Source organism: Macaca thibetana, chromosome 12 (assembly GCF_024542745.1).
Source record: "Macaca thibetana thibetana isolate TM-01 chromosome 12, ASM2454274v1, whole genome shotgun sequence".
Taxonomy (NCBI): domain Eukaryota; kingdom Metazoa; phylum Chordata; class Mammalia; order Primates; family Cercopithecidae; genus Macaca; species Macaca thibetana.
This window is the reverse complement of record NC_065589.1, coordinates 70,091,972-70,109,235: the sequence shown is the minus strand read 5'-3', so window position 1 is coordinate 70,109,235 and position 17,264 is coordinate 70,091,972. Positions and strand designations below refer to the sequence as shown.

The 17,264-nt window shown below is 38.2% G+C and overlaps 2 protein-coding genes across 5 annotated transcripts in view; both read left to right on the top strand.

Annotated features, from left to right (window-relative positions):
• The window catches only part of MAP3K20 (mitogen-activated protein kinase kinase kinase 20), a 763,073-nt gene that overhangs the window by 314,232 nt on the left and 431,577 nt on the right, over positions 1–17,264 (top strand). The gene's annotated exons all lie outside the window — the stretch shown is intronic.
• RAPGEF4 (Rap guanine nucleotide exchange factor 4) overlaps positions 1–17,264 on the top strand; it is a 308,929-nt gene that overhangs the window by 78,616 nt on the left and 213,049 nt on the right. The window contains exon 1 of one of the 4 annotated variants that reach the window (XM_050751326.1): positions 4,892–5,268. The exons of the other annotated variants lie outside the window; for them this stretch is intronic. Coding sequence (XP_050607283.1) covers positions 5,257–5,268 — 12 coding nt within the window. The 5' untranslated portion in view covers positions 4,892–5,256. Of the gene's footprint in view, positions 1–4,891; positions 5,269–17,264 lie in introns of those variants that run through there. 4 annotated transcript variants of the gene reach the window in all.

Sequence of the window (17,264 nt, the reverse complement as noted above, 5' to 3'; positions counted from 1 at the left end):
CCAGGTCAGTTTCTCCCAAATTCAAGATCTGTCTGCTTGTTTTTCTCATGGTATCTTTTTTTGCAGTTCTATCCCAGAGTTTCCTATAAATGGAAATTAGGCTAAAGGTTTGATTAGATCAAGTCAAACGTTTTGGGCAAGAAAATGTGAAAAGTGATGCTAAGGACATCAGGAGGATTATAATGTCTGGTTTCTCTGTTGATGCTAAGTTTGATCCCTTGGTTAGGTTGTATCAGAGTACATTTTAGGACTGTTTTCTACAGATCTTTCCCTTACAGGAAAAATATTTAATAGGGACATTGATATGGAGGGCTGTCCTTGCTATCTAAAACCTTGCCACCTGTTTTGCAGTTCAGTGGGTCCACCTCTTCACCTGTAACCTCAGAGCATGATTTGTGATCTCCCTTGCCATTGGCTTAAGTGTACTGGGGACAACATTCAGAGAGACATTTGGAGTTGATAAGAGCGGATAGGTTTTAGTCTAACCTCTTTTACAGGGTGGGGACAGAAATCGCATAGTGAGTAAGAGATTAGTCAGATGTTTCATTTTATTTGCCTGTTCATGCAACTAAGTGTAGAGTGTGAATTAGATGCTCAATCAATGTTTTAATTGTCTAAAGTGAAAATGCAGTAAACCCCATTATCTAGCAATCTGTTAATCAGGACTTCATTAACGGGCACACTTGTGCACATACAGTACATGATAATCCTAAAAAATTATACAACTCTAAAGTACCTTCTGAATAAAAAAGATTGAATTCTGTTTATTGTCTATTCGTTTATTCATAATATACAGAGTATCTCCCATGTGTTAGGTACATGTATATGTATGTATGTGGGTATACTCAGATGTTTGTATGTTTATACATACATACAAATTTGTATGCTTCTGCTCTCAGGGTAGGGGCTTCTGTTCCATTTAGAGCAGACAGAAAATAAAAATCATAGAATCTCAGAGTATAATATATCATTAAATAACTTTAGGTGCATGACTGGAATATCGGTGATCTATACATGGCATATATAGCGCTAATATGCTTGCAAAATATTTGATAACTGGAACGCCTGTTCTTTGATATGTCAGATAATAGGGTTAGTAAAATTAATCCATCCTTGTTCTGATAAAATCCATCCTGTGCTGGTATCTGTTAGCAAAATTTAAACCCAAGCTCATACTGTCAGCAGAAGCCTAAGTCATCTAGATCACCCGAATATCAAAGGGGAAGAACCATACAGGGAAGAATTACGTATTCAGGATTCAGGCCGACTCCTGAGTCATCACTGAAATGTAAGAGCACAGACAGAAGGCATCAGATGGTGGGAATGTAAACTAGTACAACCACTATGGAAAACAGTGTGGAGATTCCTTAACAAACAAAAATAGAAATACCATTTGATCCAGCGATCCCAACTCTGGGTATCTACCCAGAGGAAAAGAAGTCATTTTACAAAAAAGATACTTGCACATGCATGTTTGCAGCAGCACAATTTACAATTCCAAAAATATGGAACCAGCTCAAATGCCCATCAGTCAATGAGTGGATAAAGAAATTGTGAGATATATATATATATATATATATATATAATGGAATACTACTCAGCCATAAAAAGTAACAAAATCATAGCATTCGTAGCAATCTGGGTGGAAATGGAGACCATTATCCTAAGTGAAGTAACTCAGGAATAGGATACCAAACATCGTATGTTCTCACTCATACATGGGAGCTAAGCTATGAGGATGCAAAGGCATAAGAATGACACAGTAGACTTTGGGGACTTGGGGGAAAGGGGAGAGAGGGGTGAGGGATAAAAGACCACCACTGGGTACAGAGTACACTGCTCAGGTGATGGATGCACGAAAATCTCAGAAGTCACCACTAAAAAACTTATTCATGTAACCAAATGCCACCCATTCCCCAAAAGCCTATTGAAATTTTTTTAAAAAGAGAAAAAAAAACCCACTAAAATGTATATCATGCAAACATAAAAAGAAAACAGCAGCAAGGTCAACTGGATAAGGCCTCCACCATCAGGTAGGTAAGGTGCTCAGAGTTCAGTGTTCGGTGACAGGTTCCAAATAGTAAAAATTAGAGAATCAGAGGCCTCTGAATCAGAGGCCCTGTGTCTAAATTTGCATGTTCATCTCAGTTGAGTGTTTGCTTTTGAGGAATGTCCTGGTGGGCTCATTTCATGGCAGGCACTCTTATGTTGGGCTTTGTTTCCTTGTAGGTACTCTTACTGTCACTTATAGGGGCTGCAGGCTAGAACACTCCCATCAGGATTCTGAGTTGCTTCTAACTGAAAATTATGGTCCCTAATCACTAACAGGTAGCACAGTCAAAAAGTAGTCCTTTAATAGACTGAGCAAATACTCTGCTTTATATCTTGCACTTGGGACTTTAATGGTAGCACAAAGCTAGGGAATTCCTTTTCTCTTCCAGGTCAAGGGCAAGTTTCCTAGGCTTCCTCAGGTGCGCCCTCAGAGAACCACACGTAAGGTTTTGAAGTCCTGTTTAATTCCATCCCCAATACCTCTTGCTTTATATTGTCTATTCTGCTGTAAGTCAAATAGGCAACACTCAGAGTATTTTTTAAAAATCATCATCATAAATGTGATCAGAAGCATTTCCTCAATGGTCTCTATAAATCTATCAAATAAAATAAATATTCCCTAAGATATAACTGAGGTAGCAGCTTGGCACTTTTTTTTCTTTTGTACCCTACATCTTTCCTAATGAAAATGACCTGGTTTCCTTCTCCCTTTCCCTGTTTCAATTGCCAATTTTGGTCAGATCTGAGGGTGCTGGGTTGCTCTATCTTAAAGCCAGGTCATATTTTCTTAGCTTGAATGAATTATGTTAAGTTTATTCAGATTTGGTAAATAATGCCTCTCTCCATTTACACTGCTTTAATGTTAGAACTTAATAAAAAATATTAACCAGGGTATAAAATATCTCATTTTCCAGTAACATTTCAGGAAGGAGGCAGAGATGGAGAGAGAGAAATATTGGAGACAGTATGTTTCTGAATTACATACAGAAGAAAATGGATTTAAAAGTCTTAGAATACCATTTTTAGTTCTTAAGACAATTATAATTTACATTTAAACTCTTTGACACTAGTGGCATTTTCTACCCTCAGTAAGGAAGTTAAATGGCAAAGCAGTTAACTGTAAGTTTGGGAGCTTAGAGCAGTTATTATATTAATAGTTGATCTAAGATTATAGGTATTTTATGATTGATAGTAGCTCTTGGAATAAATACAAAACTGATCTATTATCCAAGTCCATGAATTTCTGTTCAGCGCAGAGAGTATAAGAGGGTTTCCAATGGCTAGAACAAACCAGTGAGGGTTTTGTTGGGTTTTCTTCTTGGCTTTCTGTCTGATGTTGTGTGTGTATGAGGATGATTTCAGGTTTGTGGCATGTTTTGATACCTTTACATGGAACATTTCAAATACATGAAATTGAATGAGGTGATAAGTCCACTGTGTTCAGGAAAGTAGATTAGAGAGGTGCTCTTGGTTAAATCCATAAAAAATGTTTCTGAGAGGCCCTTGAACTTGCGTTTACCACCTGTTTACCTGTAGTTCAATTGCATGAACACCATTCTGGAAAAATTTCCCTGTTACCGTGAGCCATGTTTGAGCATATTCAAAATAATAACACATATTTATAAGTATGTTCTTAAAAATTAAAGACAATAATGAAATTACAGAGCCATTAAAAATAAAAGCAATGTTTTAAATTTGTAGTCTGACTCTTGTCACAATAAAAGTGATTTCTTAGCTGTGATTGTTATTTGGAAGCCTCTTGACATACTATTGTGATTTTATTCCAACCAGGGCAAAACGTGTCATGGAGAGCTGTTGCTTGGATATAATGATTGGCACATTAGATTTACTCCTCAAATGTGTCTGTGGCCTCAGTAAACATTGTTAACTGACTGAAAATGTATTTCATGCTTTATGAGATACAAAACTGAGTGGTAAAAATAAGAAAGTTAACATTTCTGTCTTAAGAAAAGCCATTAGTAAATAGGGATATTAATCAGAATAATGAATGCTGTTGAAGAAATATGTTTATGACTGTCTCTATTCCCTAATTTTCAGAATGTTTATTTTTCTGTAAGATTCTATCAGATATGTTGACAGTTGTGGAACCAAAAAGCTTTTTAGTTACTTCTATTTACTGACTTTTTTTAGAGTAAATAGGGGAAAATCCCTTTTCCATTAATAATCTTTCAAGCCACAGTGAGAATAAGGATTGTTTGAAGCAACAGCAGCTTAGCCTTTGCTAAGGTGCTTTAAAAATGCTGTTAGAATAATATACCTTCCAGAGGCACCTGCTCTTGTTCCAATAGGCTTGATGTTTCTATCTGTCTGTAGCTGTCAGAAAAATGAAAGCCAAATACTTAAAAATTAATATCTCAGAACACAGATATCCCAGAAGTTCTCAGGTAAATTGTATGGCTTTATCCACCATACCAACAATTTCAGGTTGTTTCACTTTTGCATTAATGGTAGGCTTTCCAGGTTTATATTTAATGGGCTTGGGTATTGAGTTAGGACTGCGTGGCCCACCTGCAGACAAGGCAGCCCCTTGCCTGCCTGATAATGCACAGGGACTGAGACCCATACCCTCATCGGGAGTAACCAGAGCCTCAAAGCCAAGGGGCCTGTATTCTCCCAAGTCAGGAGCCTGAGCTTACTTTTGGCAACTTTGGAACTTGTACTGTAGGGTTACTTCTCAGGCCAGAAATTTGCATCAAAGGACTAAGAAAAATATATCTAAAAATAAACATGAAAGCCAAGACTTCATGCCAGGAACTCCAGCCACACACATCCTGTTGGCTGGTTCTCTAGTCTTTCTCCTCACAGTTCTGATTCTTTTAAACCAAGCGGAAGCCTGCTCCGATGACTTGGACTTATGTCTGCACCAGGGTCTCATTCCTGTGTCTTCAAGCTTTTCCATGGAGTGGCAAAATGATTCAAATCCAGAAAGGAAGGGAGTGAAGTTATTAGGAGCTAACTAAAGTTAAAAAAAAAAAAAAAAGGAAGTGTTTTCTTATTGCCTTAGACTGCCTGAGCTTTCCTGGAGAACCATCAGCACCGGTTTCCTCTCTGTGGACTGAGATCCACTCAGTGGTAGACACGAACAGGGAATGAACGGCAATGAAGGTACATTTTGCTGATCAAATAAAGGATAGATATTCACTGGATGTCTGAGACCTTTGAGAGACAGAAAAAGAAGGACGTATGCTCTACAAGGTCAGAATGGATCTTTTTATTTTTTAGTGAAGGGTGGGAGAGTGGGGAAATACTACATGTTACTGTTTGCATTTTGGAATTATGCTCAAAAACATCTCTGGCTTTTCTAATTATGTTCCACCAGACCCAAATATGTACCATGGCAGGGACATAATTTGATTTTATCTTTGTTTGTGGTGTGTGTGGGGCCAGGGGGTGAGTGGTGGCTCATCTTTCTGTTAGTGAAGCGTGTTTATTTAGCCTGATGATCTTAAATATGTTTCTAGAAGATAAATAAAGGTAGTTGTTCATAACTAGGCAGAGTAACATTTATCACAGCAAAATTACATACATGTATTTGTCTAGTGACATATTTGAATGACACATATTAAAAATGAATTTTGTTCAAGGAAACAGATTGTGGGTGGTGGTGTTTCACCCTCCAGGCCCCTGGAAGGTATTTTGCCTGTAGCTCTCAGACTCAATGAAGTCCTTGGTGTTTATAGGCATTCTGTTACATTATTGATAACTGAGAGTTCTACCTGCTCCCCAAGCAATGATTTCACTATTTCTCAGAAGATGATCAGGGGGTCTGAGCAGATCAAGGCTTGGCTGGCAAATGCTAGGAATGCCCATGTGCTGTACGGTGGGCCTGCCGGCAGAGTGCTATAACCAGTAGCTGCTTTCTCTGAGCTGGCGCTACTTTGGGTGTTCATTTCAGGAGTGTAGAGTGAACACTCACATCTTTGAGGAGCTGCTGTTAAAAGTTTCTGAAATGTTTCCCTTGGCTGTGCACTAGCCAGGACTCTGTTGACACCTCACCCCTACTCTCTCCCCTGCACTGTTCTCTTACACTGGGCCCCCTCACTCACTCAGCTAAGCTACTGAGCAGCCTGCCCTTCTCAGTAGCCGCTCACCTCAACAGTAATTGATGCCACATTAAACATTTAATCTCTAAGAAGCTTCTGTCATATTCAGCAAACATACTTGTTTCCACCAGGTGGAGGTGCAAAATGCACCATGTTTGCCTTTCTGTGGTTTACAATCTAGTGGAGAAGACAATCATAGACACAAATACGAGACAAACTGAAAAATACTCTAAGAAAGATCCAGCGTGCTAGAGGACAGGGGCAGAGCAAGAAGAGATCCATTTCCACCAAGGGCCTCATTTCATCCAAGGACAAAGAGATCTGCTTCTGAATTCTTATGTGGGAAGCAAGGCTGTTTTTCAGCATCCCTAAAGGATTGGGGACAGTTAACCAAATGATAGCATTTGAGGCAGGCTTGTCCCGAGGGAGTGAGCCCACAGAAAAGGGGCTGGGCTTCTTCACTCTGTGGTTGTGTTGTGTGGCACTCTGGGTTCTTCTCCTTTGCTGGGCCCCCGGGCAGACGTGGTGAGAACTCAGCCTGTCATGTGTTGTGTTTCCAAATGTCTGGGTTTGTTTTTTGTTGTTCAGCCATCATCTGGAGAAATCCGCTCTGGGGTTTAACGGGTTCCCCCAGGCAAAGGCAGTTCTAGCTGGGAAAGCTTTAAGAACTTGAGACTTTCAGAAGGAACTCGTGGTGTGGACTGGGGGATACTGTTAAGCTCTTTATGTGTAGAAAACCCTGTGGTCATGGGACTTTCCTGCTCTCATGGGGCCAAATTCCACTCCTGAGTCGTCTCTGGGCTGCTGTGAGAGGTTAGGGCACAGTCACTGGGGCAGAGGGTCTGACACGGAGGATGAAGCAGCAGGAAATCCTGTCACTAAGTTGGCTTCTCCGAATTCCTAGTCTTGCCCCTATTTGATCTCACTGACCTCAATGTTTTGAGCTGTCTAGCCCAAACCAATAAACGCAAGACAAACCATCCAAAGGTTGTTGATGTGGTTGAATGGTCTGGCCTGAGATTCTGGTCTATTCTTGGTTTAACCCAACTTTGCTGCATGACATTTTGCAAAGCTCTCCAGCTTCCTAGGCCACTTATTGTAAAATAGAGATACCTTTACCTAAATCCTGCCTTGCTGACAGAAGTGGTCAAAGTTCATGTTGATTGATTCTTATGTGCCTTATGAATTGAAAAATCTAGTGTCCCCCTCCTCCCTTTTTGGTTTGCAAATTAAAGAAGAGTGAGCCACAAATTCTGTGAATGGAAAGAATAAAATATAGGGCAGTAGTTCATGTTGTATCAAAATATATTATTTGGAAGGGGAGAAGAACTTTTTGGTATCTTTCATAATTTATAGTTGTAGTTCTTAAAACTGGTTTCACATTAGAAGTATCTGGGAAGCTTTTTAAAAGATTTCCATGCCAGGGCTTTTGACAGACTGTTGAAGCCAAAATCTCTAGAAGAGGGAGCCTCATCAGTAGCTTCTGAAAGCTCCTCAGATGAGTCTCTGGACAGCCAGAGCTGAGAACCCCTTCAGCAGTGGGTTTTGATAATTCACCATTCCCCTTTGTGCTTACTTCTGCATACACCTGGCTGGCGTCCTTGCCCTGTGCTAAGATGTTATGATTGAATAATATGTTTGTTCCTTACAAGTCTGTGTTGAATTTCCTAGTGTAATTTGTCCTTCTCTCCCACAGACATTCTACTTCCAAATTAGAGTTTCTGGTAGATTTATGTAATAATGGAAGTCAGTACTTTAGAGTCAGAATCTGTGGGGTTTGTTCAAGACTTTATTAATTAGAGGCTGCCTGTGTGGAATGGTTATTGAAAGAGTGAGAATAAAGTGCAAGATCATCCCCAAATTCCACCATCTCTTAACAGTCTGAGCAACGGTGTCTTTCACAATTTGTAGCTCCTGGGAAATTTCACTGTATGCCTATGAGAGAATGAGAGTAAAGAAGACAGGTAATAATTTTACTGTTACTATGAATGAAGTTCTGAATTCATGGATCCCCTAGGAATCGTGGGAGCTCTCAACTATCCCCAGACTATACTGTAAGAATTACTTACCTACAATAAATTCCTGGGAGAAGAATCACTAGTTTGAAGTACATAAGAACTTTTATGACTCTTGATAAATATGATCACATTTATTTTCAGTAGCTGTTATTCTGCCACCAACAGTATTTGAGCATGCTTATTGCTTCTGGCCTTGGCCAGTGTGACCATTATATATACAGATGCTCCTCAACTTATGATGGGTATGCATCGAGATAAACCCATTGTAAGTTGAAAATATCATGTCAGTAATGCATTTAATACACCTAACCTACTGAACACCATAGTTTAGCCTATCCCACCTTGAATGTACTCAGAACACCTACATTAGCCTACACTTGGCCAAATCATCTAACACAAAGCCTATTTTATAATAAAGTGTTGAACATCTCATAAAATTCATTGAATACTGTACTAAAAATGAAAACCAGAATGGTTGTATGGCTACTTGAAGTATAGTTTCTACTGAATACTTATTGCTTTCACACCATTGTCAATTTGAACAATTCTAAGTTGACCCATCATAGGTTAGTGACTGGCTCTGTGTGTGTCCAATATAATAGGCATTGCTACTGCAAGTGTGTTTCTTTGATTACTGGGATGCTTGAGGTTTTCTTATCTATTTTTTTTTAACCGATTATAAATACCCAATGTAACATGTCCTCTTTTGGGACATGTTATTCTTATGAATTAAATACATTGGCATTTATTGACCAATTTATGTGAATGCTTTATATGATTGAGACATTAACCCTCTGTTAGAATTTCTGCACATATTTAATCTTGGTCTGTTTACTTTTCATGTTTCATAATATTTAATGTACATACATTTAAAATTCATTAAATCCACCAGCAACCTGGCTATTTCATGATTTAAAAAATTAAAATTAGTTTTATAAAGGTATTATCTTACCTTCATTTATAGTGGATTTGGGAAATAACATGATGTAAGTAATAATGTGTTTTACCCAATGGTGTTGGCTGCATGAATTGATTGGCATTGTAAAAATTTTTTGTTGCGGGCCGGGCGCGGTGGCTCAAGCCTGTAATCCCAGCACTTTGGGAGGCCGAGACGGGCGGATCACGAGGTCAGGAGATCGAGACCATCCTGGCTAACACAGTGAAACCCCATCTCTACTAAAAAATACAAAAAACTAGCCGGGCGAGGTGGCGGGCGCCTGTAGTCCCAGCTACTCGGGGGGCTGAGGCAGGAGAATGGCGTAGACCCGGGAGGCGGAGCTTGCAGTGAGCTGAGATCCGGCCATAGCACTCCAGCCTGGGCGACAGAGCGAGACTCCGTCTCCAAAAAAAAAAAAATTTTTGTTGCTTCTCTCATTTGCTTCAGAAATTTATTAAATATTCTTACAGATCCATATCTTGCCTCTAATTGTTTCCTATAACGTCTATGTAAACCTTATTTTATGATCTGTAACAAAATTTTGTGAAGATTTCTTTTGTGGATATTTGCATCATGATCTATGGTCAATCTTCCACTCCTCTGGCTGTTGGGTGTCTGTGAAGATCCCAGAGATTTGATTGTGGAAGGCTCTGCTCCTTTGCTTTCCTTTGCCTCTATGCCATGCCCTCCCCCAAACATGCTTTAAGCTTTGGTCTGAGTGAAACCATCCAGTGGAATTGTGATCTTTTCTGAAGTTAGAGAAGCGAGTTCTCTTTTTTGTGTGTGCATCCATAACTGCCTTCTCTTTCCCACTGTCCAATACTGTGTCTACCTCTTTAAAAGTTGTGGAGTAAGTACTGAAGCTCTTACCAATAAGTTTTAATGAAACGGGTTTTCATTTTTAAGCCTTCGCTATTTGTTGTGAGTTTTAGTTTATCTGTTTGGAGGGTGTTTTTTGCCTATGCTTAGCTTTGTTTAAAGTTTATAGAATTGCCAAATGCAAATATTCTAAAAAAGGAAAAAAAGCTCTATAATAACTTTCACTATATACAATTCCCATTAAAAGCACACAGAACTTAAAAATGGGATAATGTAGTAAAATGATCCGATATTGGATTTAGTAAGAGATACACCTGTTCTCAGGGACGTACACCACTTTGTGAACAACATCTTGAAAGGCATTCGCTTATTTAAAAAGGTATAAAGCCAGGCTTGGTGACTCATTCCTGTAATCCCAGCACCTTGGGAGGGCGATGCAAGCAGATTTCTTGAGCCTAGGAGTTTGAGATCAGCCTGGACAACATGGTGAAACCCCGTCTCTACAAGAAACACACACAAAAGATTAGCCCAGCATGGTAGCATGTGCTTGTAGCTGTGGGAGGCTGAGGTTGGGAGGATCACGTAAGCCCTGGGAGGTCGAGGCTGCAGTGAGCCATGATCATGCCACTGCACTCCAGCCTGGGTGACAGAGCAAGACTCTGTCTCAAAAAATAAAAATTAAAAAATAATTGTACAACTAAACTTGAAGACCCTTTGTACCCTCATTTAGGCCGAATGTGAGCCTTTTGCCTGCTAGTAATGTAATAACTCATTTAGTCCACTGGCAGGTAGGTCTGCGTGTGGAGCCTCAGCAAAGAGGGATGATTCACAACCATGCTTTTCACCTGGGATTCTTGAGCCTTGAGGAGTTCAAGGACCAGCTTTGACATTTTTGAAATTTTTATATGTGTGTGCACTTTTATATTCCATATATTATCCATATATATTCCATATATAATCCATGTATTAATGGACACACACATATAAATTATGATTAATATATTGTTAGCTTTCATTCTAATTGGATAGGGGTCTGTTATCTACCAAAAGATGAAGAATCATTTTCTGTGGAATTAAAAGAATATAGACCAGATTATGTAGCTTATTTCTTCTTTATGTGGGAGAACATTTATTCCCAGTGTAACATATCTTTGTAGAATTTGTGCTGGTGAGAGTGGAAATAGAAAAGTACTGGTCATCAAGCTTTAAGGCTTTGACTCTTTTTGTAGTGAAGAAGAAATTATTAGGGAAAAATGCTAAGTTCCAGAGATCAAAACAGAAATGCTTTGCCAAAAGAGGTTCTACCAAAGCCCATTTCAAAATAAATGTTTCTAATTTGTTGATTCATTGACCTTTTAAATAGCTGACATCATTTGGACATTTTGTACCTAGTTCCAAACTGATTGAGCTACCGCAGGAGTTTTTCACAGATGTGTGGTTTTGTATCCTCAGTTGCATTTCTCCCCAAAACTGTCCACATTGAAAAAGGCCTATAAAGCTAACTGGACAACTTCAGACAGTGATACTTTTAAAAATTAGTCATAACGCAACCCATCACGCAAAACAAGAATTGTGTTTGTTTGTTTATTTATTTATTTATTTGAGACAGAGTCTCTCTCTGTCACCCAGGCTGGAGTGCAGTGGTGCAATTGTGCCTCGCTGTAGCCTTGACCTCCTGGGTTCAAAACATCCTCCCACCTTAGCCTCCTATGTAGCCAGGACTATAGGCATGTGCCACCACACCTGGCTAATTTGTTGTTGTTATTATTTGTATTTTAAAGAAATTATTTAATTTATTGAAACTAGGTCATACATACATGTGGTACAAAATTCCAAAAGTACAACAGGGTATATATCGAAAAGCATGCTTCTCACCCTCCTCTGCCCCAACCACCAGATCTCTTCTCCAGAAGCAGCCACTGTTATGGGCTTCTCTGTAGAATGTTTTATGCAGAATATTCTCTTTAATAGGTTGTTGGGCAAGACTTCCAAAATGTATATTTGACTGCTCTTCTCAACCTCTTGAAAAAGAAAAATCAATTTTTAAAATTACTGAAACTGTCAAGGCATTTTGAGTCAAAATTTTCATACAAATTGACTCTAACATACCTGCCAGAGTTTTCATTTACTTGTTCCATTTACTTGATTATTTCACTAAACTCCAACACCTTGAACCCCTAGTAGCACCGTCCAATGTTTTAAATCTGAGAATATTTTCACAAAATGTGACTATGTTTCAGATAGAAAACTTTTTTTTTTCCCCCCCGAGATGGAGTTTTGCTCTTGTTGCCCAGTCTGAAGTGCAGTGGTACGATCTCGGCTCACTGCAACCTTCGCCTCCCAGTTTCAAGCAATTGTTCCGCCTCAGCCTTCTGAGTAGCTGGGATTACAGGTGCCTGCCATCATGCCTGGCTAATTTTTGTATTTTTAGTAGAGATGGGATTTCCCCATGTTGGCCAGGCTGGTCTCGAACTCCTGATCTCAGGTGATCCACCCACCTCAGCCTCAAAAAGTGTTGGAATTACAGGTGTGAGCCACCGCGCCCAGCCCAATAGAAAACTAAGTATGTAAGAGTCATTGCAGTATAATCATATTGAATTTTTAGTTACTAAGGACTAATACATTTGTTGGAAATTCAAAGTAATACATATGGTTAATAATATTAAAAGCAAAATAAGTAAATATAAAATGTTACCTTCTTCAATTTTAATAGAGGTGTTAGTCTCTATTAAGACTATGGGATATCAAATTGGTACCATGGTAGTAAATGCCACAAGAGAAATTCTTTTTCTACTAACTTATAAAGACGTTATCCCTGTAAATAACCTCTACGGATCCACAATTCCTGTGTTGATGTGTATGCACTCATCAAGGCAAGCATCCCTTGTGGGGTAGATGACCTTGCATCTATGGCCTTTGAGAGAATAAATATCTATGTTGACAGTGCAGCTGCCACATATTGAGTTCATAAAATTGGGTTTGGGTTTTTTAATCTGGCATATTATTCTTGCTTAATTTCATTTTGCTGACTGTGGTTCCAGAGCTATAAATCAGGGACAGTGTTTACCCACAGAAGGAAAGGAGAGCAGGAATAATAGCATGAAATATTGCCTTTGTTTATTAAAAGTGTTTCTTCATTTGGGCACCTGTTGTCTTTTGGTTGCCAGTTCCCTCTGGATCTTATCAGTTTTTGAATTGTTTTTTGAAATTAATAAGCAGACCTGTGATCATTTGAAGTAAGAGGTAGCATAAAGTTCATAAACTAAAGGAGTGAGTGGGGCAGGCAAAAAGAAACCTATTTTTTAATATACAAAAATAGGGCATATATATACAAAGTTCAAACAGTACAGATAAGGCTAACTACATAATTTGTGGGACCCAGTGCAAAATAAAAATATGGTATCTCTTGTTCTCCTCAGAGGAAAAAATATTAACTTTTTCTGTTTTCTCTATCTCAACTCCACATTTTGTTCTTTGCCATTTAATGTTCTAAGTAAAGAAAAACCCAAATTTTAAATTATTAGCATAAATTTGTTTATCTGTAGTGTAATACCAGTTTGAAATGCAAATATAACACCAATTAACTTACATGCAGAATCACCCAAATTACATAATTTGAACTTCCTAGCTCGGACATATGTATATATTTCATTCTTACTAGGGCAATGGGAACTTTGCACAAAATGGATTCAACTGTTTTTATTTTGCTTCTTGATGCACACATTCTAACCAACATTCATTATCTTCAGCTTACTGACAGTAAGGAAGGACTAAAAGGAAAAAGAACTATAGGTTACCCTATCTTTCCTTTACTTTTATGTCATTATTTTCAGACTAAATGGTTGGCTAATAGAATTGGCTCTTGGTATCCATGGGTTACACATCAATGGATTCAACTAATCCCAGATTTCAAAAAAATATGCCAGTTGGGCGCAGTGGTTCATGCCTGTGATCCCAGCCAAGGTGGGCAGATCACCTGAGGTCAGGAGTTCGAGACCAGCCTGGCCAACGTGGTGAAACCCTGTCTCTACTAAAAACACAAAAATTAGCTTGGTGTGGTGGCACATGCCTTTAATCCCAGCTACTCAGAAGGCTGAGGCAGGAGAATCACTTGAACCTGAGAGGTGGAGGGTGCAGTGAGCTGAGATCGCACCACTGCACTCCAGCCTGGGAGACTGAGTGAGACTCCGTCTCAAAAAAAAAAAAAAAAAAAAAAAAAAAAAAAAAAAAAAAAAATCCAAAAAAGGTATGGCACTGAACATGTACAGAGGTTTGGGTTTTTTTTTTTTTTCCTGTCGTTATTCCCTAAACAGTACGATATGGTAACTATTTACATAGTATCTGTTTGGGGAAGCCAAGGGGAAGAATACATTATATGGATGTTGTGCAAAATTTAAAATTTGATAAATATTTTCTAGTTGCACTCTAGAAAGTCTGAAGCAATTTTCACTCTCTACAACAGTGTAGGAGTATACTTGTTTTTTCAGTTCTTTAACCTGAGTAATTTCAAACTTTGAAAATTTTTATTATTTTGCTTTGTATTTCCCTAATCATGAGTGAGGTTAAGCATCTTTTAAAATATTTCTTGGCAGTTGTACTGTTTTCGGTCTGTGAATGGCTGGTTCATATCTTTTGTTCAGTACTCTATTGGGTTGCATCTACAGTTCATAAGATTATAAGAACACTTTGTAAATTAAAGAAACATGCCCCTTTTGCCATATGCATTAAAGTATCTTTTCCAGGGTTTTGTTCAAGATATATTTTGTGACCAGGAACTTAGGACCGGAGAAATATTTCCTTTATGAGTTTTTTCCTCAAGACATTTCATTCCTTAATTTTTTTCCCTGTAATCTCTTCCTGTGAACTATGTCCCAGTTATACATCCCTAAGGACATACGGTATTGCTATTGAAGCAAAACTTTTAAAAAATCATTTTATTGTCTACTACTTCTCCTGGAAATTATTTTGATTTATCCATTTAATGTTTTTATCCTTTTTCTACTGGGGAGATGCTGCTTCAGGAAGCTAATTCCAAATTAGTTAGTTCTTGGATCTGTTGGCTCCAAGACACAATTCCCAGCGATTATTCATCCTTATCTATTTGGAGGAAACTCAGAGGAAGAAGGCATTTTGAAATTCTATCACATGCTGTTTTTCTTGGCTAGATCAATGGCTTGGCCGTTGGGTGTGTGGTCTCTCTTTCTCTTTACAGACCAGATACTTTTAATGGGAGTTTCTAGTAGAGTTGAAACTAAGGAACCCTGAAGGCAAAGACGAAGTAATTCCACTTTTGTGCCTCAATCTTATCATCCCAGGTGCTCAATGTATTGTCTTTCAGTGGTTCTAGTAAAATGGGATATAATCCTGTGTGGAAAATAGCAGAGGCAGCTTCAAAAAACTCAGGGAAGAGAGATTAAAAGGAGTGTCCAAGATGGGGAGCACATTATAAAGGCAGAGGAAGAGAACGACTCTTCATAAAACTCGATTTGGAGATAATGTTACAATGGTGGTGACTGGTGCTGGTAAACAGGAAAATAAAGCTACTTTTCTGCATGCTCTGAAACCTCTCACAAGAAGAAATAATCCCATTGTAAATAAATTTATTTATTTTTTATTTAAAAAATCCCAAGCAACTGCTTTTTTTTTTCTAATTGGAACATTTGGGATTTCAGGTTTTCAGATTAGGGGTAAACATTCTGCAAATATTCCAAAGTCTGGAAAAATCAGAAATCTGAACCAAACAAATGACTTTTAAGCACTTTGAAAAATGAGAACCTCTACAAAAGATTGATTTTCAAAAAAGGGAAATCTCTTCTCTATACATATTCTTTCTCCTTTAAACGTTGAAATAGTCTCGAAAGAATTTTTTAATAAATTCTGTTCTCTTTCTTTGATTTTTTTCTTAGGTGAAATATTACATTTTGTTTTCCTGTGCCATAATGGTGATGTCATCCTTAGCAGCTTATGCTCCTATTCTGTGCTTTAGTTGACTGGCACCCTCTGAGGCTTCTGAGCTATGTAGGAGTTTTTGCCCCCCAATAGCTGACACCAGTATGTTACAGAATTGCTCTAAGTTGCCAGCCCTCCCTTCTCATTGAGATCAAACTACTTTCTTTCCTCTGCTCCTGGTGCCTTTTCTCTGCTAAAGGTTGGGAAATGACATGCGTCTAAGCAAGAGTAAATAGACCATGAAGAGGTGAGTTGTGCATGCTTATAGCAGTGTCCCCTACCAGCTTTGATATGCGAAACAGATGCCACATTCATTTTGGTGTCTTGGAGGGCTTATATGCAGGTACTAATTGTGTTCAGATCAATTAGAGGATGTGTATAAGTGGCCATTGGATTACTTATGTACTGTTAGTGATTTAAATCTTTATAAAACATTATTTCTAAACTGTTGACCAAGCTGCAAACATATCCAACAATATGCATGCTCATTAATAAATAGAAGAGACAGTTTCTACAGTGGAAAGCATGTGGGCCTGGTGTCAAAATGAGATTTTATTGCTTTTTGGCAGTGTGATACTGAACCAGAAGTTTGTACCTCAGTTTTCTCACCTGTAAAGTGAGATAATAAAATATAGCTTGTGTGGTGGTGGCATGCCTAGCACATGAATAAATGCTGAGTGAAAGAATTTCATTAAATGATAGCAATTTTAGAAATATATAACCTGATATTAACTTAAGTATGTTTTATGAATATAAATCATTAGAATACATTCTCGATATTTATAATAAAATTATTTATCCTTATTGATACATACCTTAAATATATAATTATGACTTGCTAAAAAATACACAATTTTCAAATAACAACAATCTCTTAACCACTATACATTTCCAATTCAGAAGTTAAATTCTCAGCAGCAAGGGAAGATTGAGATCCAGAAAGAACTAAGGCTAGCAAGCATTCCATTCCTCTGAGGCTTCTAAATTAGAATGTGGGTCTAGGGCTGGAAAGAGGGTGAGATTGAGTGTCATTCTTCCAATCTCTTTCTGGCTTTTTGTTCCTGACTTTGAATGAGGGTAATAGTTGTGATTACTCCAGACTTTCTAAATAGAAATGAAAAGTAAGGTAACTCTTAACTTGTTGAAATGGAAATATACCTTCCACTCCATAAAAGATGTCACATCTTGGTATAATCTCAGGCTTACTTTTTTAGATGCAAATTAGTGAAAAAACAATAGTTAACAATTTTGGCAGCCAAAATCTTCAGAGTAGCTTCCTTTGAATACCAAAAATCTCTCATGTATGGACACATATGCCTGCATAAATACATGTAGAACACACCCTCTTCTGCCTCCACATGTCTATGGCAATTTTCCAGGTGAAATGCCAGAAGAAGCATTTCTCTGTGCTTTGAGGTTAAAGGT